The sequence below is a fragment of the Armigeres subalbatus genome, chromosome 3 (assembly GCF_024139115.2).
Source record: "Armigeres subalbatus isolate Guangzhou_Male chromosome 3, GZ_Asu_2, whole genome shotgun sequence".
NCBI lineage: Eukaryota > Metazoa > Arthropoda > Insecta > Diptera > Culicidae > Armigeres > Armigeres subalbatus.
In genome coordinates this window covers 80,665,649-80,692,640 of record NC_085141.1, presented here as the reverse complement: position 1 = coordinate 80,692,640, position 26,992 = coordinate 80,665,649, and the positions used below count along the sequence as shown (strand labels likewise).

Genomic DNA, 26,992 nt, shown 5'->3' with positions numbered 1-26,992 from the left:
ATGGCAATGGAGGATGTGATCCCTTCTTTAAAAGTAGGCACTATCCCGGATTACGACAATGGTGGATGTGATTCCTTCTTTACAAGAAGGCGCTTGCCCGGATTGAGGCAATGGTGGATGTGATTCCTTCTTTAAAAGAAGGCGCTTGCCCGGATTGAGGCAATGGAGGATGTGATCCCTTCTTTACAAGAAGACGCTTGCCCGGATTGAGGCAATGGTGGATGTGATCCCTTCTCTAAAAGTAGGCACTTGTCCGGATTATGACAATGGTGGATGTGATTCCTTCTTTAAAAAAATGCGCTTGCCCGGGTTGAGGCAATGGTGGATGTGATTCCTTCTTTAAAAGAAGGTGCTTGCCGGATTGAGGCAATGGTGGATGTGATCCCTTCTTTAAAAATAGGCGCTTGCACGGATTATGGCAATGGAGGATTTGATTTGTTCTTCAAAAATAGGCGCTTGTCCGGATTGAAGCAATGGTGGATGTAATCCCTTCTTTAAAAGTAGGTGTGTGGCCTGAATTGTGGCAATGCAATGGTGGATGTGATCCCTTCTTTAAAAGTAGGCCCTGCCCGGATTATGGCAATGGTAGATGTGACTCCTTCTTTATAAGCAAGCGCTTGTCGGGAATAAATCAATGGCAGATGTGATCTCTTCCCTGAAAAGCTCAATTCAGATTGATTTGGTTGCAATAACACATATGTGACTTGATTGATTTTAGTAACTCGTCTACGACAAGTGTGTTGCTTGAGTTTTTAAAGTTAGGCACTTACCCGCATTAAGGCAATGGTGGATTTGATCCGGTCTTACGGCGCATGCTCGGATTGAAGTAATCCCTACTTTAAAAGTAGGCATGTGGCCGGAATAAGTCATTGATGGATGTGATCCCTCTCTCGGAAGTAATTCTGCCGTTTTGTTATATCGTTCTCCCGGAAATGTCTACCATCAATCTAAATTTATCAGAAAACAGCCTCGACCTACTTTATCTACGCTAAACATTACATGAAATATCTCTTTCGCTTTCACAGATCGAAATTATGCCAAATGTCCGTTATGCCAAATGACCATTATGCCAAATGGTCTTTATGCCAAATGACCTTATGCCAAATGGCGTTATGCCAAATGACTTTATGCCAAATGACCCAGACCCAAATTTGCCTATTTTCCACGATTAATTACCAAAAATTATTTTTTTCTAACTGGATCACTGCCACGAATCGTGTATTTTACCAATATCTATGATTTTGAATAATATCCTATAGTAAAAGTGTTGAAATGTACAATTACTGATCAAATTTATTTTTTGGTCTGTCTTTTCAAAATAATCAAATTAATCATCACAGAATGTTCTGGAAATTTGACATTTTTAGCAAGGTTCATCGAAATTAAGTGATAAGCAACTTCTCTGAAGGAATCACACTTTAAAAACGCTGTTTGGCCAATTTGGCGTATAGGACTTTTATGCGATTATCGCTAAAAATTGAGAATATTGACCAAAATGTCGCCATTGATGTATATTGAAACTTCGCTGAAGATACCTATGATCAATTTCATCATTTCAATGACTGAGAGGTTTATTCCATGTTTGAACCAGAGCTGCCCCAGACTGGTGCCTACAAGCTACAACCTTATCACAAAATTGAAATGTCAAATTGACAAAATTGTCAATAACATTTTAATCCAACGAAATCAACCTATTTTCTTCGCTCGTAGTAAGGTTGTACGTCAAAATTTGTTTGGGACTGCATTCTTTCATTGCGAAAGGTGTGCCAAGAGAACTCCGTAAATCTGTACCGGGTTCCAGGACACTGTGGCATTAGAGGTAATGAAAAAGCAGTCGAGCTTCCACACTGGGAAAATACGCGTTTTAGGTTGTTGTCTTGATAAATGGTGATCAACCTATAAGATGCAAATACATAGTTAATAGTAATCAGGGGTATACCAGAAAAGTTCAACTCAATGGACGCGGTGGTTTTACGCCCCAACAAAAAAAAACGGTTGTTAGTTAGTTAATGGTATACAAATATCTGTATATTACCAACTAGGGTTAAAGTTATGGACATAATACAAAAAAGTGCTCACAACCGAACTCCTAGCTTTAAAAGCTTCGACTCCTAAGATCCATTCTAAAGCATTCATAAAACATTCATGAAAATTTTCGTTCCCCCAAATCCCACAAAAATCTTAGGAATTGCTTATCAAGAAAGGAATTTTGCCTGCTAGTTAAAGTGACGAAATTGAATTTTTTGTTCAAAAATTACTTCAAATAAATAGGGTAGGATGGGGCAAGATATGTCGTCTAAGGCAAACCCTCAATGTCTCAAAACAAAAACATTTTTTAAATAACATAAATTCCCCTTTTCAGTTAATTTTGAGTCATTAAAGCAAATGTCTATTTTTCTGTCAATCAGAAAGTGCCGGGGTGAAATATGTCAAACAACGGGGCAAAATGGGTCACTTTTGAATTCTGCAATTAATATTGTTTCTATTCATAATATTAAATAACACACTGAAAGATAGGCTTATTTCCAATGATTTTATTGGATAGAAACGGGTTTTTAGCTTTTGATGAAAAAATGGCTATCCATTTTGAATATGTCTAAATCTTCTTATGCATACAAACCTTTCTCAAAGACAAAACCCTGATTAATCCACCTAGCGGTAATGGTGCCTTTCTCGTGCATTATAAAAATAGTATTTTGGCCATTACTCTTGAGCCCATAGTCCGATCTGCCCAATTTTCAATAGGAAGCAATGGTAGAGTATCTTGCGTCGAATGCAATTTGTTGCGAGTAAATCGACTAAGGATATGTGCCTGAAAAATGAGTGACATTTTTTTACTCAATTTTTCTATAAAAAAGTGGTATTTTGGCCATAACTTCCGAGCCCAAAGTCCGATCTGACCAATTTTCAATAGAAAACAATGGCAGAGTATCCTGCGTCGAATGCAACTTGTTGCAAGTAAATCGGTTAAGGATAAGTACTTGAAAAATGAGTGACATTTTTTTGGGTTGGTGCGCACAGACGAACACACATACACACACACACACACACACACACACACACACACACACACACACACACACACACACACACACACACACACACACACACACACACATATACACACAGACATCACCTCAATTCGTCGAGCTGAGTCGATCGGTATATAACACTATGGGTCTCCGGCCTTCTATAAAAGTTTGTTTTTGAGCGATCATATAGCCTTTACCGTATACTTAGTATACGAGAAAGGCAAAAATATACATTTTCAATAATCAAACTAACATCATTATGATCAAAGATTCCATCAAAATGATTATATCAGTACTGAAAAAAAATGTTTGGATTCAAAGTTTGCCGTTAAGTATGAGCTGGCCCATCTTGTCCCATTTGTAAGTTCATGTCAGAACGGTTAATTTTCGAACAAATTTATTCATTTCAAAGCAGTTAGTAGGGGAAAAGTGGGTAAAACCGACACCTTAAGCAACTTTACAGTTTCCCAATCTATGAAGCAATTTTCCGGTCTAGAAATTTCATACAACCATACTTTGGCTCTTCATGCATCAGTCCATGAGGTCTCACGACAATATTTCTTGATAGAATTTTATTTATGATGAAAACGCGAACAGTCCATCTTCCAGCCCAAACAACTGGGGTGCGGGTAAGATCGACACCACATGAGGGTAAAACCGACACATCAAGTCGTTATGGAATCGAACATCAGAACAATTCTAAATGATGTTACAACATGATTGAAAATGTTTAACAATATTCATTTTGATATTTGTGTATGAAATTCATGTTTAGGGGTCACTCATAAAAGATGGTTGAACTAAATTGTATATATTCAAAATCATCACCACATATCATATTTTATTTAGTTTCTTTAGTGGGTCGGGTGAAAAATAAATAGAGTATAAGAATGTTAGTAACAAATTTACTAACTGCTGTAAATATTGACCTACATTTAAATTTCACTTATTTTAAAAAGTAGTTTATAACGGCGATTTAAAATAAATGCGTATAGTGCAGTTATAACAAGAAATAAAAATGACTAGTTCCGTAGGTGACAAGCTACATGCTTACAGGGGTGGAAATGGATCACGAAAGAACAACACTTGAGAACAGATTGAACATATCTAAGAGCTAAATAAGCCTAAAAATACGGTTCTTCTTTGAGCGCTATTGTTATCCGATCTGTAGGTTTTCCTTGATGACTCAATATTACCCCCTAGACCTATTGTCACGTCCAATGATGATATGGTATGTAATCAGTCTATGATTAAGTTATATTCCCCGGCGCCTCGTTTCCAATACTTGAATTATATTATGCGAATGGTGAGTCTAATAAAACAGAGGTATTTCGTGATTCGATGGCAGGTGTCGAATTAACCCCAACTGATAACATAATAATGATGAGATACATGTGGATGTTTATAATTAAAAAAGTTAACTATTTTTCCACAACATACACAAAATGATGTTCAATTATGGATCAGAGATGGATTAAATACTGAAAATCAACAAATTGTTGTCGTAAGAGCTTATACACCGATGCCAAAATTTTACATAACTCATCTCCTCAATGGTTATCAATGCTAATTATCTGTTCATTATGACTCTTACACGTCTCCACCAGTTACAAAATGACAAGAAATACAAGAAATCAAACGTTTATTCAAAGTCTGTCGAAATTCTGTCCGATAATCACTTGAAATCAGAGATTTGAAGTGGTGTCGGTTTTACCCGCAGTGTCGGTTTTACCCATAATTCCCCTACAACATCACATATATTACAAATGATACTTTCATTATATCAATAAAAATGTTTAAATTCCAGAACGCTCGACGAGATAACACGTTTATAGGAAATATGTTTTGCATAAGAAACAAAACTGAAAAATATTTTACCTTGCCATATTCTACCAAAACGAAATTTTATCCTCCAATCGAGTGACAATAAAGAAGAACCAAATTATTCTTCTTACAAAGCCATAATCTCTGCCTTAAAAGGTACACGCTGCTAAAAATGGCACTGATCCATCTTACCACGTGACTCATATTGCCCCATCTTACTCTACGATTTACCTCAAAAGTGAAAGAATTTATTTGGAAAAATATAAATTCCTTTTTGGTTTAGAAAGTTTAAGAATATGTGTCCGCTATAAGAAATAAAAGTTCATCTCAACCTGAAATTTACAAATAGTTGAGTATAATCTTTAATTTAAATTTAGGTTTGATAATTTTGAAGATCTTCTTCAGCCTAATCACCATGTAAAAGTACAAAACAGAATCATGACACCGAAACTACAAAAGATTCACATGTCTGTTCCATGCATAATTATACAGCATTTAGCTGAAAGATTTCTTTCCACAGTAGTGGCTTGATTTTTTTTTCTGAGCATTCCTTGTTCCAAATATGAATTAAGGTACAAATTCAGTATTCGAACCTCAACGAAGCTGAATATGTATTGCTACTGTTTTACCGACTCATATTATAGTTCATGTGGCGCCTTGTATCCTTGACAGGATAAAAGCTCACACGAATGTATCCTTGCTATCCACTTACCGGCAGGTGTCGTCGCTCTGCGAGCTTTGGCGGCGAAAGTTCCGGCATCGAATCATCTCCTCGGTGGTGCTTTGGCGGCGAAAGCCTCGAGCTATCAGAATCTCCTCCGTCGTCGACTGGCGGCGTATTGAGGGCCGCACAGCATTCTCCACCGGTAGAGGTGGAGGACGGGCGCACGGACTCCCATCTCTAAAAAAAAGATGAAAAACTTTGTGATTAGAAGGCAAAGCTTGAAAGCTTTGGGAGCGTGTGTTGCGTTCCTAGGTAAAGTTACTATTACTGACTAAGACTTAGATCCACATAGACGAACACATGTTGGAATTAAAACATGCGAGGTTTGTTAATCCTAGTATGATACACGTAAAAACTGTTCCTAGGATACAACTTAAAAGGCGAAGCATACCGAGATGAGCAGCAACTGCTCGAGTCTGGCGAACGAGGCTGCCGAGCGGCGGATGATGATTGTCTTCGAAGGCGACGTCCCCGCCGAGGGCTTCCTTCACGCTCGTGGCTTCGATCTGGCGAAAGATGCGTGCGGGAGTCACGGCGGCCTCTGTAAAGTAATTAGACATACAGCAATGCGGTAAATCCGTAGAAAAAATATTGGAGGAATCCTAGAAATCTGAGAAAATGCCAGAAGAGTTATTTGACGCATACTTTTTTACAACTAAGGAACAAATCTATTTGGGCATTATCCTTATTCACTTTTCCACCTTTATTCTTCTTCTTCTTATTGGAATTACATCCCACACTGGGACAGAGTCGCCTCGCTGCTTAGTGTTCATTAAGCACTTCCACTAGGTTTCTAAGCCAGGTTATCATTTTTGCATTCTTATATCATTAGGCTAGCACGATGATACTTTCGTGCCCAGGGAAGTTGAGACAATTTCCAATCCGAAAATTGCCTAGACCGGCACCGGGAATCGAACCCAGCCACCCTCAGCAGCACCCTTACTTTGTAGCCGCGTCTCTTACCGCACGGCTAAGGTGAGCCCGGTGAGTTCGGTTCGAATGCAACTGAGTAATTAACCTAGCCTAGATCAAAAATAATAGGCCTTAGTAGATCTTATGCTGATACAGGAGGCCAAAAATATATTTTAACTTCTTTCATAATAGTGATTTTTTGTATACATATATACAGCCCTAGTAACATTTTGGTTTTAGGCTGGTTTTAAAACACTCTTGTACACACTTAACTCATTTCGCCGTATTCGGTAAATTTTACCGAAATCTCAACAGCAGAACTGTTCGGTAATTCATTTTACAGATTTTTTGTAATTTTTTCCATTGCTCAACTGTCAAAATCACCGAAAATCAGTTAAATTATTTACCGAACAGTTCTGCTGTTGAGATTTCGGTAAAATTTTACCGAATTCGGCGATTTATTTTAAGTGTGTAAAGTAAATTATGGTCTTCAAGAGCGTTATAAAACTTTAAATGTTACTTGGGAGTGACCGGCATATTAAAAAGCCCACTAGCCGTTTTTTCATATAAAATGGTCAACTTTGGAGATCTAAATCACGATTGCGTGTGAACCAATTTTGCTGAAAATTTGACCAGAGCTCAGATATAACTTGAATTTTACCACACCTGAGTTTCGACCATATTGATTCATAGGGTAAAAAATGATTGCGGTAATACCAAAATGAATTTTTTGACAAAAAAATATTTTTTAAATATCTTGAATTCTATACGTTGTAAACTGATGACTTATTCAGCAAAAACGCGTATTTTGGCAATACAAAAAAGTTTGCGGAATATACTTGTACACTAAGAGTTGTAGTTTTCAAGATATTATAAAATCAATTTTTTGCCAAAAAAAATCGTTTTGATATTACCGCGATAATTTTTTACCCTATGAATCAATATGGTCGAAATTCAGGTGTGGTAAAATTCAAGTTATATCTGAGCTCCGGTCAAATTTTCAGCAAAATTGGTTCACACGCAATCGAGATCTAGATCTCCAAAGTTGACCATTTTGTATGAAAAACGGCAAGTGGGCTTTTTATTATGCAGGTCACTGTAGAAATTGGTTCTCTATACAACTTAAATTGAAACGTGTCTTGGAAACCACATTCTCGACAAAAATTTGACTACCTGCAAGACTACCTGTCACGTGTTATGCAATAATTTATATTTTCAATCAATTTACTACTAAAGAATGATGCAACATTGAAACTATTTAACAACAGAGTTAATTAAATGGATTTGATTGGTTTCCTAGGTGACTTTAAAATAAAAAAAAAAACTTTTTTTTTTTGTGTTCCGCGTTTCGGCCTACTTTTCATCACACATCATCAGACGTATTTCGCTAATGCAACAATTTTCCTCCAGTTAAGTGTGACTGAGGATAGGAAATGGTCGCATTAGTGAATTACGTATGATGATGGCTGAATAAAAGTAAGCCGAAACGCGTGATGCAAAAAAAAGGTTTTCTGATTTAAAAGTCACCGACAAAAGCCAATAAAATCCAATTGTTTAAGTCCGCGGTAATTAGCTCAGCTCAAATTAAACTAAGGAGAATTGTCTTTTTGATATATCAAATTTAATTCAGAAAAAATGAATTTAATAGAATAAGACAGATTTCATTCTCTAGGAACATTACATTATTTAACCGAGATCTGATCCGAATACGACAATGGCACAGTAGGTACGCTGCAACCATAGTGGTGATCCCGAAGAAATGAGCCAGGACGTAAAAAAAATGTTAACTTCATTTTAGGAAAAGGAGCAAGTGCTGAGGAAAAATAACACTGCGATAGCTTTCGTCTACTGTATTGAAAATATACAGAAGTACATTTCGTATCGTTAGAAACTATTATTCGAAGCCACTTGAAATATCAATGTGCGGTTTGTGTAGATTACCCAATTTTTCGTACAAATATGCTCTTTCAGTGGTTACTTTTGTAGAAGCGGATCATGGATTAATAAATAGGATTTATCGATTTGTGATTGGGGTTGGTTCAATTATTTAGATATACGATTAAGGGTTTCCTCAGCGGTAAAATGCACTATTACATAGCAAAATCTAGTTAAATGTGGCTGGATTCGATTGTCAGTCCGGCCCAGGACATTTTTTGAACCTTCTTAGGCAGAGCTAAAATGGTACTTGGCTTGAAAACCTCATAGTTTATTAGTTGAGGAGGTGCTTGAAGAATACTGAACTGCGATGCGACAGTATCACAGATGGAATATGATGCCGACCAATAAAGAAAAAGAGGACGGACTGGGACCCATGGCCAGCCAATCAATCACGAACTCGAACCTTGTCGGAGTCTGAACTATCAAAAAAGTTCATTCGACGTGGACCGAAATCATTCGTGACATCATGCTGCAGAATCTAATTTACCCTCCTTGTAGTGTTTATTAGTATTATCAGTATTAGTTTTCTCCACTTATGATAAGGTTCATTCAAATTTTGTGTGTGTGTGTGTGTGTGCCTCGCCGCAGTGGAATAGTTTCTGCAATGCACGAAGGCGTAGACGGCGGGTGCATTTTGGTGTGCCGAGCCAAACGAGAATGGAAACCTGCAACACTTCTATTACCCCCCGGCCCCGCTGGAAGGTCTACTTTCCCGACTCTAATGGGGCATACGTTGATCTATTTCGACTTAGGAAAACCGATTGAACATTAATCAGATCAGTAAGGATCTGGAAAAGCGCTTTTTGTCGGTGACCACCATCGACATGGTCGGTTCCAACAAATTGAGGGTCACTGTTGGTAATCGTAAGCAGGCTAACGAGATTGTTTGCTGTAAGCTGTTTACGCTTGAATATAAAGTGTATTCGACGAGTCAGTCGATCGAGGTCGCGGGTTTGGTCACTGAAGGGAGTATAACCACCAAAGATATACTTCATAGTGTCGGCCAGTTCAAAACCGTTCGCTAGCTTCTCTCCAAATATGTATTGCAGATAAATGCATTCGGTATTGCAGGAGGGAGAGAAAAAAGTCTACTTCCGTTGCCTGATTTTGTAGGGATTGTCAAACTTCGATTGCCTGTTCGATTGTATGTGCCGAGGGAGATGAACTGCGTTAATTGCAAGCAGCTGGGCTTTACCGCTCAGTACTGCTGCAATAATCCTTGCTGTGCATTGTGTGGGGAAAAACATGAGGATGCCAATTCGATGCCAATGAGGAATTCGTGATCGAAAAGGTTTTGGCCTTGAAAAGTTGATTTTAGAGGCTCAGTGACTTCGGAGAAATCTCGCATAACTTTTCAAAAGGTAATGTGGAAGATATTGATTTGGAAAATGTATTGGAGGTAGCCACTTTCCTTTCGATGGGACTCGAACCCATGACCCTATAGTACGCTAGACTGGTGCTTTAACCAACTAATCTACGAAGGACCTCCGTCGGCCTTCGCAACCTAGCGGCTGAACGAGTTCGAGATTCCCAAATTGGACGCATAGTCAAATCACTCGCAATCCATTTATCAAGCCAATACTTCCACATGTGTATTGTACACGTCCACATTAGAGGAGCGTGAGTATTTAGAATGTCTGGCGGCTATACACATTCTTCATCAGCAACGGTACTGATCAAGTGAGGTTGTGTAAGCTATTTGCCAGTCGGTCGTCAAGCTCAGACCCGACCGCATTGCGTAGGCAAGAGCACGCAACTCAAGTTCAGTTCAATCAAAGGTAATTGCCTATTTCCGGGGATTAAACCACCCGACTTGGACGTTGGATGTAGGGGAACTAGGTTTAAAATGCGCCAGTCAGCTAATACGAGCCATTGCATTTTCTGGGTTAATAGGCTAAATTAAGTTACAAAACCGATGGCAGCTGGCGCCTAAACATGTTTTAAGATCAACAAACTAAAAATAATAGTCAAGACATTTATAATGAAATTTTTAAAAATAAATTGGTGTTTTTCCGCTTTTGATAAAATTTCAGCTTCCGTTCCCTTAAGGATTTTCCACTAGATAAAAACATTTTTTCAATAATCTTTGCACATGTCTGGAAAAACAAATTAGTAAAGATTGTGCCAAGTTACTAAAAAGTTAACTTTACTACATTTTTCATAGAAAAACTCACATTTTATTAAAATCTCTGCATGGAGGATAAAACGCGCCCATCTAATGTGCTTGACTATGGATGTCATAGTTTGAGAAGGGCGTGTGCCGATAATAATTTATTTTTGAAATATTATCAATTAAAATGTAAAAAAGTAAAAATTGAAAAGTGATAAAATAAAAGTGAAAAGTGATGAGTAAGAAGTTATGAGTGATGAGAAGTGAGAAGTGAGAAACAACAAGTGAGAAGTAGGAATTCAGAATTCGACTAAAAAGCCCTAAATAGTTTTATAATCAATCGTGAATTGTAAGCTGGATTTGGGATATGAGAACTGAGAAGTGAGGTGGGAGAAGCAAGAAAAAAGAATGAGAATTGAGAAGTGAGAAGCGAAAGGCAAGCAGTAAAAAGTGCGAAATAAGATGTGATCAGAGAAAAGCGAGAAGAAAGTAGTAGACGGGGAGAAGTAGTAAGCGAGATACTTTGTGTGAGAAATGAGTAAAAAAGCATGAAGAGGAATATGACAATTGATAAATGGGATGTGAGAAGTGAGAAACGAGACGTGAGAGGTGCAAGGTACAAGGAGTGAAATTGAAGAATAGAGAAAAAAAAAGCAAGAATAGACGCGAAGGGAGAGAAGTAAATAGTGTGGAGACAACTCAGAATAGAGTTTTTTTCAGCATAGATTTTTGGACATTCAATAAATCCTTTTGGATGTGTAGATGTAGAATATTATAAGTCAACGGCAGAGGTTCTCGGTCATCCAAGAAATCCATGGAGTTAGCTCCTCAGATCTACAAGCGTAACTAAAGATCAATCGGACTGTTTTAAATGTGGTACATGCCCTTTTGGATGTGAAAAATAGAATAAGTCAACGGCAGAGGTTTTCGGTCACCCAAGAAATCCCTGGAGTTAGGTCCTCTGATCTACACGCGTAACAAAAGTTCAGTTTCACTGTTTGAATTATGGCACATGTCCTTTTGGATGGTTAGAATAGAATGAGCCATCGTAAGAGATTCTGGGTAATTCAAGAAACCCCTGGAGTTAGTCCTTAAGATCTACACCCCTCTCTTTAAGATTTATCGGACCATTTTAAATCTAGTACTGCAAAACCTCTTTTTGCGCCCAAAACGGGGGAGCGTAAATTGAATCGGAGCGTAAAAAGGGGCACCGTTATTTCGAATTTAGGGCGTAAAAAGAAAGAGCGTTATTTGTAATTTTGAGCGTAAAAGGAGGGAGCGCTATTTGGAATTTGAGCGTAAAAAAGTTTGCAATCTTTAAGGTAAGCAAAGTTTGATATTTAGCACACTTAGTCTTAAGATGTGTCTTTTACCTATTTCGGTATTAGGGTCGTCCAAATTGTTTTCGTTATCATGGTCGTCCCATTGTTTGAGTGCTGAGGCCTTAAGATGTTCTTAGTACGCCAAGAAATCAAGAAGTCATAAGTGGTAAAGATCCTTGATGACGCATAGTAAGACGTTCATTATCATTTTCAAGGCTTTAAAGTTTTTCGAGAACCTCCTGGAGCTTGGACCTTTGTTTTGTGATACATTGGATAGAATGCAACCATTGCATATGTTCATGGTCATCCAAGAAAACTCTGGAAAAGGCCTTAAGATCTACCCGCGTAACCAGAGATCTTTCGTCTTGTGTAGAAAGTGGTACAACCCCTTTGTGGTACATAGAATGAAATGCGTCCATTGCATAGGTTCATGGTTATTCAAGAAACCCTGGAATAGGCCTTAAGAGCTACACGCGTAACCAGATCTCTTTCGGCTTGTTTCAAAAATGGTACAACTCCTTTATGGTACATAGAATAGAATGCGTCCATTGCATAGATTCGCGGTTATCCAAGAAAACTCTGAATAGGCCTTAAGATCTACACGCGTAACCAGAGACCGTTCGTCTTGTGTAGTAAGTGGTACAACCCCTTTGGGGTAATTAGAATGGAATGCGTCCATTGCCTAGTTGAATAGTCCACCAAGAAAACCCTGAATAGGCCTTAAGAGCTACACGCGTAACCAGAGCTCTTTCGGCTTGTTTCAAAAGTGGTACAACCCCTTTGTGGTGCATAGAATAGAATGCGTCCATTGCATAGGTTCACGGTGATCCAAGAAAACTCTGGAATATGCCTTAAGATCTACACGCGTAACCAGAGATCTTTCGACTTGTTTCAAAAGTGGTACAACCCCTTGTGGTACATAGAATAAAATGAGTCCATTGCATAGGTTCACGGTCATCCAAGAAACCCTGGAAAAGGCCTTAAGATCTACACGCGTAACCAGAGCTCTTTCGGCTTGTTTCAAAAGTGGTACAACCCCTTTGTGGCACATAGAATAGAATGCGTCCATTTCATAGGTTCATAGTCTTCCAAGAAAACTTTGGAATACGCCTTAAGATCTACACGCGTAACCAGAGACCTTTCGACTTGTTTCAAAAGTGGTACAACCCCTTTGTGGTACAAATAATAGAATGCGCCCAATGCATAGGTTCAAGATCATCCAAGAAAACTTTGGAATACGCCTTAAGATCTACACGCGTAACCAGAGATCTTTCGGCTTGTTTCAAAAGTGGTACAACCCCTTTGTGGTACATAGAATAGAATGCGTCCATTGCATAGGTTCACGGTGATCCAAGAAAACTTTGGAATAGGCCTTGAGATCTACACGCGTAACCAGAGATCTTTCGACTTGTTTCAAAAGTGGTACAACCCTTTTGTGGTACAAATAATAGAATGCGTCCAATGCATAGGTTCAAGATCATCCAAGAAAACCCTGAATAGACCTTAAGATCTACACGCGTAACCAGAGCTCTTTCGGCTTGTTCCAAAATTGATATAACCCTTTGTGGCACATAGAACAGAATACGTCCATTGCATAGGTTCATAGTCTCCCATAAAAACTCTGGAATAGACTTTAAGATCCACACGCGTAAAAAGAGATCTTTCGACTTGTTTCAACAGTGGTACAACTCCTTTGTGGTACATGTGGAACCTCCTGGAGCTTGGACCTTTGTATTGAGATACATTGGATAGAATGCAACCATTGCATATGTTCATGGTCATCCAAGAAAACTTTGGAAAAGGCCTTAAGATCTACACGCATAACCAGAGATCTTTAGGCTTGTTTCAAAAGTGGTACAACCCCTTTGTGGTACATAGAATAGAATGCGTCCATTGCATAGGTTCACGGTGATCCAAGGAAACTCTGAAAAGGACTTAAGATCTACATGCGTAACCAGAGATCTTTCGTCTTGTGTAGAAAGTGGTACAACCCCTTTGTGGTACATAGAATGGAATGCGTCCATTGCATAGGTTCATGGTCATCCAAGAAAACCCTGGAATAGGCCTTAAGAGCTACACGCGTAACCAGAGCTCTTTCGGCTTGTTTCAAAAGTGGTACAACTCATTTATGGTACATAGAATAGAATGCGTCCATTGCATAGATTCATGGTCATCCAAGAAAATTCGGGAATATGTCTTTAGATCTACACGCGTAACCAGAGATCTTTCGGATTGCTCAACAAGTGGTACAAGCCCTTTGTGGTAGGGTCCTCCTTCGCTGTGCGGTAAGACGCGCGGCTACAAAGCAAGACCATGCTGAGGGTGACTGGGTTCGATTCCCAGTGCTGGTCTACGCAGTTTTCGGATTGAAATTGTCTCGACTTCCCTGGGCATAAAAGAATCATCTGTTAGCCTCATTGATATACGAATGCAAAATGGTAACTTGGCTTAGAAACCTCGCAGTTAATAACTGTGGAAGTCCTGTCTCGTCAGAGGGTCGTCGTGTCAGGGCTGTTTAGCGTCCCACCTAACTCCAGGACTTGGGCTTGTGCGCTTTGAGCGGCACACGGTCGCTTTGGCGGAGCCTACTTGGTGATTCATGCTGCTTTTTATAGAGGTTTAACAGGGCCCACTGTCAAACCCCACCACATTCTAGGCAGGCGCCACAACTCGCAGATGGCCTGGGGAGAGATAACATGGGGAGGGCCTTTAGATCTGGGGAGGGCCTTTTAGATTCACACGCGTAATCAGAGATCTTTTGGCTTGTTTAAAAATGGTACATGCTCTTTTGTGGTATACAGCGTCCATTGCATAGATTGATGGTCATCCAAGAAAACCCTGGAAAAGGCCTGCACGCTTAACTAGAGATTTTTTGGCCTGTTTGAAAAGTTGAACATGCCCTTTATGGTACGTAGAATAGAATGCGTTATTTCAAATTTCCATGGTCATCCAGGAAAACCCGGCAGTAAGACGTTAGGATCTACATGCTTAACCAGAGATATATCAACCTGTTTTAAATGTGGTACTTTTCCTTTGTGGTCCATAGAATAAAATGCGTTCATGGCATATGCTAATGGCCATCCTAGAAATTTATGGAGTAAGGCTTCTAGGCTTACACGAATATCTATAATAACACGGTACATGATCTAATATAGCGCCGTTTTTCTTTACGTTTTTATCGTGAAGTTATCTCGTTCCAATTTATTCACATTTTGCATTTCCAAGAAATAAACAGTTTCGTACGTGATATGAATGAAGTTAGTATACTACCTGGAACGCATGACAACAAGAACTACTTGGAAAAAGCTGCCTAGAGCTAATGACAACAACTTGAACTATTTGGAATGCAAACATATACCAACAGCCTCCCGTTCGGGGTTAATCTGCAAATCATAACTGTATCGAGTTCATACATAGTTCCATGGAAACAACTAAAGCTACTTGGAATGCATACATTCACTCAGATGAGGTTGCACAGCTTGTTATTTTTTGATAAATGGCTTCATCACGGAGGTTAATCAGCAGGCCCTAACTCTACGAATTTCGTAGATTACTTCGAACCTATGACAATAACATGCACCACATGGAATGCGAACATATACAGTATTTACCTGATTTTGTCATTCTCCGACTTTGTCTACCCTGATTTTATGGACCTGATTTTACCACGTTTTCGACCTGATTTTATCGCCACAAAAGTTTTTAATTTTTTTGTCGTTTGTATTGTTTTCAAATAATACCGAAAACAACAATTAATTTCATGAAATAACTTTCACCGCCTGTGAATTAGTATGGATCATTACAGAGAATCTGTCAAGAATTTTGTAAGCCTGTTCGACAAGAAATTACGAGTTCCTTTCACGTATTTTGCCTTTTTCTATTTCATCCCCCCAAAATTTACTAGGATTGAAAAAATCGGGATATTACTGTACCAAGAAGGGGTCACAAAAAGTGTTTAATGCTCAATAACTGCGTCCATTACGGAGCCCACGACAACAAAAAGAACTACTTTAAAGACAAACATATACCAAGAAGGGCCACACAACTTATTTGTTTTCAAATAACTGCCTCCATTAAAGAGGTTGATCCACCGACCTTGATTCTATGGAGTAGACTACCTGGAAATCATGACGACAACAAGAACTACTCGAAATACAAACATATATCAAGAAGAAGTCACACAATTTGTTTATTCTTCAATAACTGCCTCCGTTTCGGAAGGTGATCCACAGACCTTGACTCTATGGAGTTTGAAGACTACCTGGAGCCCACGACAACAACAAGAACTACTTGGAATACTAACATTTACCAAGAAGGGGTTACACAACTTGTTTATTTTTCAATAAATAACAATAAATAACTGCCTCCGTTACGGAGGTTGATCCACAGGCCTTGACTCAATGAAGTTCGTAGACTACCTGGCACTAATGACAAAAATAAGAACTACTTGGAGTACAAACATATACCAAAAAGGGGTCACACAACTTGTTTATTCTTCAATAGCTGCCTCCATTACGGAGGTTGACCCATGGACCTTGATTCTATGGAGTTCGTAGACTACCTGAAGCCCACGACAACATCAAGAACTACTTGGAATACAAACATATACCAATAAGGGGTCACACAACTTGTTTATTTTTCAATAACTGCCTCCATTACGGAGGTTGATCCACAGGCCTTGACTCTATGGAGTTCGTAGGCTACCTGGCACCAATGACAACAACAAAAACTACTTGGAGTACAAACATATACTAAAAGGGGTCAAACAACTTGTTTATTCTTCAATAGCTGCCTCCATTGCGGAGGTTGATCTACATACCTTGACTCTATGGAGTACGTAGACTACCTGGAGCCCACGACAACACCAAGAACTACTTGGAATACAAACATATACCAATAAGGGGTCACATAACTTGTTCATTTTTCAATAACTGCCTCCATTACGGAGGTTGATCCACAGGCCTTAACTCTATGGAGTTCGTAGACTACCTGGCACCAATGACAACAACAAAAACTACTTGGAGTACAAACATATACCAAAAGGGGTCAAACAACTTGTTTATTCTCCAACAGCTGCCTCCATTACGGAGGTTGATCTACAGACCTTGATTCTATGGAGTTCGTAGACTACCCGGAGCCCACGACCACAACAAAAATTACTTGGAATACAATTATATACCAAGAAGGGGTCACACAACTTGTTCATTCTCCAACAGCTGCCTCCATTTCGGAGGTTGATCTACAAACCTTGACTCTATGGAGTTCGTACACTACCTGGAGCCCACGACCACAACAAGAACTACTCGGAATACAAACATATACCAAGAAGGGGTCACACAACTTGTTTATTCTTCAATAGCTGCCTCCATTACGGAGGTTGATCTATAGACCTTAACTCTATGGAGTTCGTAGACACCTGGAGTCCACGACAACGACAAGAACTACTTGCAATACAAACATATACCAAGAAGGGTTCACACAACTTGTTTATTTTTCAATAACTGCCTCCATTACGTAGGTTGATCCCCAGGCCTTAAATCTATGGATTTCGTAGACTACCTGGCATCAGTGACAACATCAAGAACTACTTGAAATACAAACATATACCTAGAAGGGGTCACACATCTTGTTTATTCTCCAATAGCTGCCTCCATTGCGGAGGTTGATCAACATACCTTGAATCTATGGAGCTTGTAGACTACCTGGAGCCCACGACAACAACAAGAACTACTTGAAATACAAACATATACTAACTAGGGGTCACACAACTTGTTTATTATTCAATAACTGCCTCCATTACGGAGATTGATCCACTGGCCTTGACTCTATGGAGTTCGTCGACTACCTGGCACTAATGACAACAACAAGAACTACTTGGAATACAAACATATACCTAGAAGGGGTCACACAACTTGTTTATTCTCCAATAGCTGCCTCCATTGCGGAGGTTGATCAACATACCTTGACTCTATGGAGCTTGTAGACTACCTGGAGCCCACGACAACAACAAGAGCTACTTGGAATACTAACATATACCATGGAGGTGTCACACAACTTGTTTATTTTTCAATAACTGCCTCCATTATGTAGGTTGATCCCCAGGCCTTGAATCTATGGTGTTCGTAGACTACCTGGCATCAGTGACAACATCAAGAACTACTTGGAATATAAACATATACCAAGTAGGGGTCACACAACTTGTTCATTCTTCAATATCTGCCTCTAATACGAAGGTTAATCAACAGACCTTGAATGTATGGAGTTCGTAGACTACCTACAAACCATGACAACAGGTAATACCACTTCGCATCCAAGTAATCTTTGGTTCCGCGTGTAGACCGAAAGGCCTATTCCAGGGATTTCTTTGATGACCAAGAACCTATGCTGGGTACGCATTCTATTCTATGTGTCATAAAGGGCATGTACCATGTTTAAAACCGTCCGATCGATTTTTTGTTGCTTCTATAGACTTTATAGCCTTAATCCAGAGATTTCTTGGACTATCAAGAACCTATGATGTGAACACGTTCTATTCTACGTATCACAAAGGGCATATATCACATTCGAAGCAGTCCGGTAGATCGTTGGTTACTCATGTAGACCGTAAGATCTCACTTCTTGGAAGTGTGATACATGTACCATGCACAGAAAATCGTGATTTGGTTCCGTAATGCACAAGGTCACATGCGCCCACCAAATAAATTAAATAATAAACATATCTTGTATGCACACATCAACTAGTTACACGAAAATTTAGCAAAAAAAAATTAATTAACATTTCATTGCAGTGGAAACGAGAATAGGACTTTTCATAAATTGAAACTTGATTCTTCTGTCAGTTCACTGCTGTTTGTTTACATTTTCAGGCTGGCGCGTTTTAGCCTCGGGGTGGCGCGTTTCAACCCGCATGGTTTGAAATTGCACGAAAATGCAGCGCTTCAAAATAAAATCGTTTTATCGGAATATAATTGGTTTTTCGTCCAAATTTATATTCCGTATCATAGATGATAAGTTAAATTAGTGGTTAACACATTGGAAGTACATAATTTCGACCATTATCATCGTTAAATTCGAAGATTTGCTTAGGGGGCGCATATTGAACGTCCCTCCCCTATAGCCGCCAGACATTCTAAATACTCACGCTCCTCTAATGTGGACGTGTACAATACACATGTGGAAGTATTGGCTTGATAAATGGATTGCGAGTGATTTGACTGTGCGTCCAATTTGGGAATCTCGAGCTCGTTCAGTAGCCGCTAGGTTGCGAAGGCCGACGGAGGTCCTTCGTAGCTTAATTGGTTAAAGCACCAGTCTAGCGTACTGTAGGGTCATGGGTTCGAGTCCCATCGAAGGGAAAGTGGTTACCTCCAATACATTTTCCAAATCAATATCTTCCACATAACGTACATATTCACATATGAGTTTTCATAACATTGCAAATTAACGTCCAAGTCGGGTGGTTTAATCTCCGGAAATAGGCAATTACCTTTGATTGGACCTTTTCAAAAGGACCTAAGTAACATTTTTTTCATGAATTAATTTGAATAGCGCAATCAACAGAAAAACATGAAAGCTTTCGATTTTTAATCAGCTCAAATTAATTCATGAAAAAAATGTTACTTAGGACCTTTTGCAAAGTTAAGCGAGAAATGTTTCAGTAGTTAAGCTCCATATTTTGGAAAACATTTTTTTTAATAAGCTCCGTAAAAGTGAGATGGAAATTCTCTTTTCTCCAATTATGAAGATACTAAATTGGTGTCTTCGAGAAAGTTGTAGGAAAAGTTTCTACAAAACATTTTGCTGTATAAATTTTATTTCTATCTGCTATAGAAGTCGAGATATGGGTCATTATGTATGAACGATCACCAAGAATCATGGTTTTCACGATACTTTCGTCAATATATTTTTTAGATTTTTCAAATGTTCTACAAAAATCTCCGTCGCGATAAAAAAAATGAACCTTTTGAAGTCAATTTCTTATTATTTTCAATATTGACGAAGTTATTAACATTTTTTTTTTAAATAAGCGTTTTGACATTAACTGCATACATTTAGGGGCAAAATGGGGCAGAATTTTAATTAGGAGATTGAAAGTATAAACTCAAACACTAATGATTGCGTTGCAACATATACGTGACTTAGCTTGCCGTAAGTGCCGTATGAAAATATTTTCCTTCTTCTTTTTTATATATAAAAATGAGTACAGTAATATCCCGATTTTATCACCCCCTGGTGAATTTTGGGGTGATAAAACAGGGTATGTGACAAAATTGGAAAAAACATATTTTCATTTTTTTAATTCATTCCACAAGTATGAATCATTTTATGCCTTGGAAAGGCCAAATGCGTGAACGGTACCCGTTATTTCTTGTTGAAATTGCTTACAGAATATTTCCCAGGTCTTTCGTAATAAACTACAGGCGGTGAAAGTTATCTCATGAAAATCAATGCTATTTTTGGTATTATTTACGAAAATAAAAAGAATGACAAATGTGACAAAATCGGGTCGAAAACGTGATAAAATCGGGGGTAGATAAAATCGGGGGTAGACAAAATCGGGGAGCGACAAAATCGGGTCAACACTGTATAACTAAGAAACGGCTGGGTTCAAAATTTTGTGTTTGGCTAAATCATAGGTCTGGCGTTAGTGTAAAGATGACCCTGCAGACGTTGTCATGCACAGTAGGCGAGAATGCGTGTTGTGATCTACCTTTTTAAAATTCCCATACAAATTCAAATTTTAGTTTTTCATATATTATTTTTCCATTTTTAGTCGAGATTTTTACATGAGAAAATATTCTGTAAATCCGTCGGACATGTTGATAAACAAATTTGCTGAAGGAATGATGGAAATCTAACCAGCCGTCTCTTAGTTATAGACAACACAGAGCAATTCATTTTACATATAACAACAACAAGAAGAAAAAGATGTTCAAACGGCACTTACGTCAAGCTATGTCACATATATGTTGCAATGCAACCATTAGTGTATGAGTTATACTTTCCATTACCTAAATAAAATTCTGCCCCACTTTGCCCCTAAATGTATGCAGTTTATGTCAAAATGCTCATTTTTTAACCGAAAATCGTCAATAACTTCGTCAATATTAAAAATAAAAAAAACTGTCTTCGAAAGGTTCATGTTTTTTATCGCGACGGACATCTTTGTAGAACATTTAAAAAATCTAAAAAACATATTGACGAAAGTATCGTGAAAAGCCTGATTTTTGGTGGTCGTTCATGAATAACGACCAATATCTCGACTTCTATAGCAGATAGAAATAAAGTTTATATAGCAAAATGTTTTGTAGAAACTTTCTCTACAACTATCTCGAGGACACCAATTTTCTGTCTTCATAATTGGAGGAAAGAGAATTTCCATATCACTTTTAGAGGGATTAAGAAAAAAAATTCAAAATATGGAGCTTAACATACTGAAACTTTTCTCCGAAGTCACTGAGCCTCTAAAATGAACTTTTCAAGGCCAACACATTTTCGATCACGAATTCCTGGGTTAGAAAACACTGTGCAGCCAGCGGTGAGAATACCAGAAGTGGGCTCTACAGCAGCGTTCTCGACGAAGCTACGCCGAGATATTAAAAAAGGACGCTTCACCTGTTGAAGCAGATAACATCTAGTCGTCTCTGCCAGTTGATGATCAAACTTCTGATTCTGAAGTTGGCGAAAGGGTGTCCTTTGTTTTCAAAGGGACTTCAAAGGGAAAACAGAGCCGGAGATCCTCGCAAAAAACCTTGAAAACTGCCACGCAGTTTCCCGCAAGCCAACATGGCGAAATTGAAGGTAGATGGAAGTATGCTTAAACGTTCAGCTCCTAGAGTCTTTCTCCAGGTATATCAGGACTTTCCGTCCCTTCCGGGGACATCTAAAATCCTTGATGTTCCTAATTTTCGATATTTCCGTCAGCTGCTGGACATCAAGAGCAATACCAGAGTGCTCTAATGCACACGTTTGCCGGCATCGTGGATTTCATCCTTAATTTAATCAATGCTTCTGACCATGTAGCAAACATAGAAGCATCCTTTACAAATTAGATATTTTTAAATGTTTAGTTAATAAATTACCGAAATCCCATTCGGCCGAAAGCCATTTGGCCGAATTGCCAACAGACCATTAGGCCGAAACTCAACCCCGAAAGTTATTTGGCAGAAAGGGTCGTTTGGCCAAAAGGTTCATTTGGCCGAAAGAGTCGTATGACCGAAAAGGTCATTTGGCCGAAAGGGTCGTTTAGCCGAAAGGGTTATTTGGCCGAAAGGGTCATTTGACCGAAAGGATCATTTTGGCCGAATAGGACATTTGGCTGAACAGGACATTTAGCCGAACAGTTCATTTGAAAAGTGAGAAATTAGGAATGAGAAGAGAGATGTCTCACTTCTCATTCTTTATTTATCTCTTCTCACTGTTAAAAGTGAGAAATGCGAAATGAGTAGTGAGGCGTCTCACTACCCACTTTGTACAACTCACTTTTTTTCAGCGAGACGTCTCACTTCTCACTCCTCATTTCTCACTTCTCGCTGTAAAAAGTGAGTTGTGCAAAGAGGGTAGTGATACGTCTCACTACTCATTTCGCGTTTCTCACTTTTAACAGTGAGAAGAGATAAATGAAGAATGTCCAGGGTCGCGTGAGACCTCAATGAAGACGCTTTGGTCCGTCGGTAAAAGAATGCGTAACGCGTTGTCGGTTAGAGAAGATCATGAAGGTTCAGCACGGTGGATATTATTTAATTTTTCCGCTATATTGGCTTTCCTCGGTGAGAAAAGCCAATATAGCGGAAAAAATAAATAAAATCCCGCGGTGATTAAATCAAACAATACGGTGGATATTCGATTGCGCTAAGAAAATCTGTCCACTTCAGCTGACAGCAGTGGTGACATGGATCGGCCCTTTCGATGGATCACTCGCTCTTCTTTCATGTAACAATTCTGCTCCGGAGACACCGCGAAGAGGCGCTTATTGAACCTATTCAATCAATTCTTGAAAATGAATATCGTTCCGGATGAAACCTGGAACATGGAAAACCCGAATCCGATTATAATTCGTATCGTCCTATCGCGATGCTATCGTGTCCTCGGAAGCTAATGGAGAAGATCCTTCTTCATCGGTTCGACGAATGGGTTGAGTCTAATGGTTTGGTGTAAGATACACAATTTGGTTCCCGGAGAGGCAAAGAAACCAACGACTGTCTTGCGTTGCTTACCTTAGAAATTCAACTCTCTCATAAAGAGGAAATGGGTTCAGTATTTTTGGACATTAAAGGGGCTTTTGATTCAGCTTCCGTTGATATTTTGTCTGACAAGCTCCACGAATGTGGATATTCGCCAATTTTGAACAACTATTTGTACAATTTGTTGTCAGAGAAACGTATGAATTTTTCGCATCGTGACTTGACAACTTCACAAATTAGTTACATGTTTGAGCTTCTCTACATTTTTTATGTCAGAGACATTGACGAATGTCGCATAGAGAATTGCACGTTAAGACAGCTTGTGGATGACTATGTTGTATCTGTTACAGGACCAACCGCACATCCAACCAGAGACTACAACATTTTATTACAATCATGCATAAATTCCTTGCACAGTTTACCATAATTTGCGACATATGCAAAGATTGCATTAAGTAAAATGCAAGCCCTTGGATACTTGGATTACCTGGAAGGGAACACAAGTTGAAGGCATAACCAATTTGATTCATAAATCGCTAGGCATATTGATATTTGGAGCACTAGGCAGGGATGCCAGATACAATTTTTATAAGTCTGTATCAATCTCAGCAAAATTCTGTATTTGTCTGTATGAAGTTTAGAAGGTACAGGAATTAGAAAATTATTCAAAAACAATGCACTTTTGACAACGTAGAATATAGAGGTTTCAATAATCAAAAAGTTGGTGTAAGACTTAGTCGAGTCAAGTACGAGATACTGAAGACAAGTGAGGTTGCTGTTGAGTTACAATCACAGAATTAAATGGGATAATACCAGCGCCGTAGCGTGGGGTTGGCAGGATTGGCTCCGCCAAGGGCGCCAGCCTTTCGGGGGGCGCTGAAATCAAGAATTATGCCATGAGAAATAAAACAAATAATTTTATTGGTGGAGCCAATTAATAACCGTTTGGAAAGTCCGATGGTGGATATATTTTGAGCAGGGAATCATTTTTTTCTGAAATGCGCTTGCGAAACAAGCGACAAAAGAGAACCAACGACAAAGCTTTGTTTTTGTCGGAGATAATAATGACATAGATCCGAAAAATTTTGTCTGCAACAAAAAAGAAGACAATCTTGTTGCTAACTTTTCATCCCGTTATTTTGCATTATTTCTAGAGCAAATTTTGGTTTTATGCTATCATAGTTTCTGCTTTTATGGAAATATTCGAGAATCGAACAATGATTACAATATTAGCATCGTATTCTCGGAAATATCAGAGCATGCAAGGCAAATGATTCTTGTCATATTGTGTTCGGGTTCTGATAAAGGTTTGTCGCTAGGTGCGTTTGTCAGTAACAAACTCTGTTGACGACAAAGGGTATATTGTTAGGCGTTGCTCAAATATTGATTCCCTGATTTTGAGTATTCAAGAGCAAACAAAAAATATCTCTTCATTCCCACATTAATATTTTGATGGATTTGGTCTTAGTTTTGGTTTGTGTTTTTTTTAGGATCTGAAAGTCTCATGGTAAAAAACTTATTTGAAAATCGTGAAGATTCCCAAATTGCGTCGATTCGATTATTCTCAATTTTCGTCACTATTATGATCACCAAGGAACTTCATCCGAGACAGACCCAATTAAGAGAGCCCTTTTGCTCTAATGAATTATACCTGGAGTAAATTGGAGATAGATGTTCAGTAATTATCAGTAAATTCCTAAAACAAGATCATGGCATTGGATCCAGCAACATTTCCGATTCCAGAAACTTATACCACAAACAGACGTAACAGATTGAACATTTTTCTGAAAAATCCATCGACCAACTCCTCTACCACCATCTTGCGAGCATGTTACACGAAACAATGTTTCGTATGACATTATCACCAGAAGGCGCTGGAGTGAAATGTCAAACTCGAAGGATTACGATACCAGCGCCTCTAGTTGTGAAACGCGCAAACATTCACATTCAAAATGATCGTTGAAGTCATGGTCGATGGTAATTTCTCTAGTGTTACGTCTGTTTGTCTGTGCTTATACTATTAGGGATTAAAGGCGAATCCGTTAAATATTCGATGGGCATTTATAGTTTGATTTTTTTCTCACTGGGGTCCATACAATCAAAAAGCTTTGAACGAGGGTGCGTAATTGAAATAATGACACCCATTTAATAGCTTTGCCACACCGGAACATCTGCATCAAGGGAATCTGATAACCAAACATTTTAATGTAAATGTAACCCTTTGGCTTTCGATGGTAATTTCGGCTACCCAGAATAGGATTATTTTCCTAACAGTGCCTCCAAGGTACGATGGCGATTACAATCATCAATCAATCACTACAGTAGTTTTTTTTGGGTCCAGAGTAGAATTTCATATCATTGACCCAACTAGATCCGACAGAGCCACCAAAGAGTTGTTTTTTCTCTACCCAAAAGGGTTTGATAGTAATTCGGACCATCGGCCGACATACTTCAGAGTTGGATTTTAAATCTAATAGGACGGAAGTCCATGAAAAACAGTTATTTGACTTCAATATTCCAGATATTATGTTATTTCAAGGGTAATGTGACCAGCAAGCGTCCTGCGAAACGCGGGACGCCTATCTGGATTGCCTTACTGGCTTGGAAGTGGATTCTCCAAAAGTACATTTCGCATAGATTTTGGCCTAACAAAAATTGGAAAAATATTTGTAAGGCTGTATGAATTGTAATAAATTTGTAAAACGAAGTTGAAAAATGCAGCGTCCCGCGAAACGCAGGACGTCTGGTCACATTATTCAAGGGTTTTCCCTGGTTTATTAATATTTGATCATAGATTACAGAAATCATGAAGAGAATATGCAATTAATTAGTGATTTTTAGACCTTGCTTCCTTCAATGTGTATGAGCAAATAAGATTCATGAATAAATAACTTTTAGTAATTTTAATTATCCTTCAGCCTGTTATTGATCCTTTTTACTAGATTTCAACGAAAATCTACAAATGTCCACGACTCTGTGAGGATCCTTACATATTTTGCAATAGTCGAAATTTCAAACATTCTTGAAGGCTGTCTTCTACATACCACAGAATATTGACTGTTATTTGAAGCATCATGAATCCACTAAACCTTTTAATCTTACTTACATTACTTAGCTCTTACTTACTCTATTGATGTAAACAGTTGCACATTTTGATTTTCTTATTATGAAAGGGGCGCTTAAAAAATAGTTCGCCAAGGGCGTTGGGAATTCACGCTACGAATCTGGATGATACTATCTCGTCTTATGAAGATATTCCACTAAAGGCTTTGAACAATGTTCTTATCAATATGTAGTATGTGTATTGTTTCATTAGAATAAATTGATAATATGTATGCAATTTCCTAACTGAAAACTCTTCGAGAAGTTCGAAATAGTTTGGTTCGAAGGAGATGCACAGAAGGAATAAATTCGTTTGGAATCCCAAAGAACGGAACGGACATCTTTTGGATTTACAAACGATGAACCTTGGGTCTTTCAAACTTTTTTGGGCTTCCAAGCGGATTTATTTTTATGCTTTCGAACGGAATCTTTTACGACTTCAGAATCCCAAAAGGAAAAAAATCTCGACTCCACTCGGAATGCCAAAAGTATTTCATTCGAAAGCCTAAAAAGAATCTGTTCGAATGTGAAGTCCAAAATAATTTCGTTCAGCAGCCCAACCAAGTTCTGTTCGGAAACCCAAAATAATTCCGTTTTGGAAGCCCAAAAGAATTTCGTTCAGAAATATAAAAGAATTCCTTGCAGAATGCCAAGTAATTTCGTTCGGAAACCCAAAGAAAGGACTGATTTGTATTTACAATCCGATATTTTTTGATTTTCTGAACGGAGCTCTTTTTGGCTTCTGTAGAAAATCCCTTAAGGACATAGTTGGAAGAGTACCACGATGGCCGCCAATATGGCACCGAACCTCCCACGGGTCAACCCCACACCTCCCGCACTCCTCT

General features: G+C 38.6%; 1 protein-coding gene across 3 annotated transcripts in view; it reads right to left on the bottom strand.

Moving 5' to 3' along the window:
* Positions 1-26,992, bottom strand: part of LOC134226539 (uncharacterized) — a 710,533-nt gene that overhangs the window by 306,416 nt on the left and 377,125 nt on the right. For all 3 annotated transcript variants that reach the window (XM_062707374.1, XM_062707375.1, XM_062707376.1), the window contains 2 exons: positions 5,972-6,121; positions 5,569-5,757 (listed from right to left, as the gene is read on the bottom strand). In XM_062707374.1, the coding sequence (XP_062563358.1) occupies positions 5,569-5,757; positions 5,972-6,121 (339 nt within the window). The remainder of the gene's footprint in view (positions 1-5,568; positions 5,758-5,971; positions 6,122-26,992) is intronic.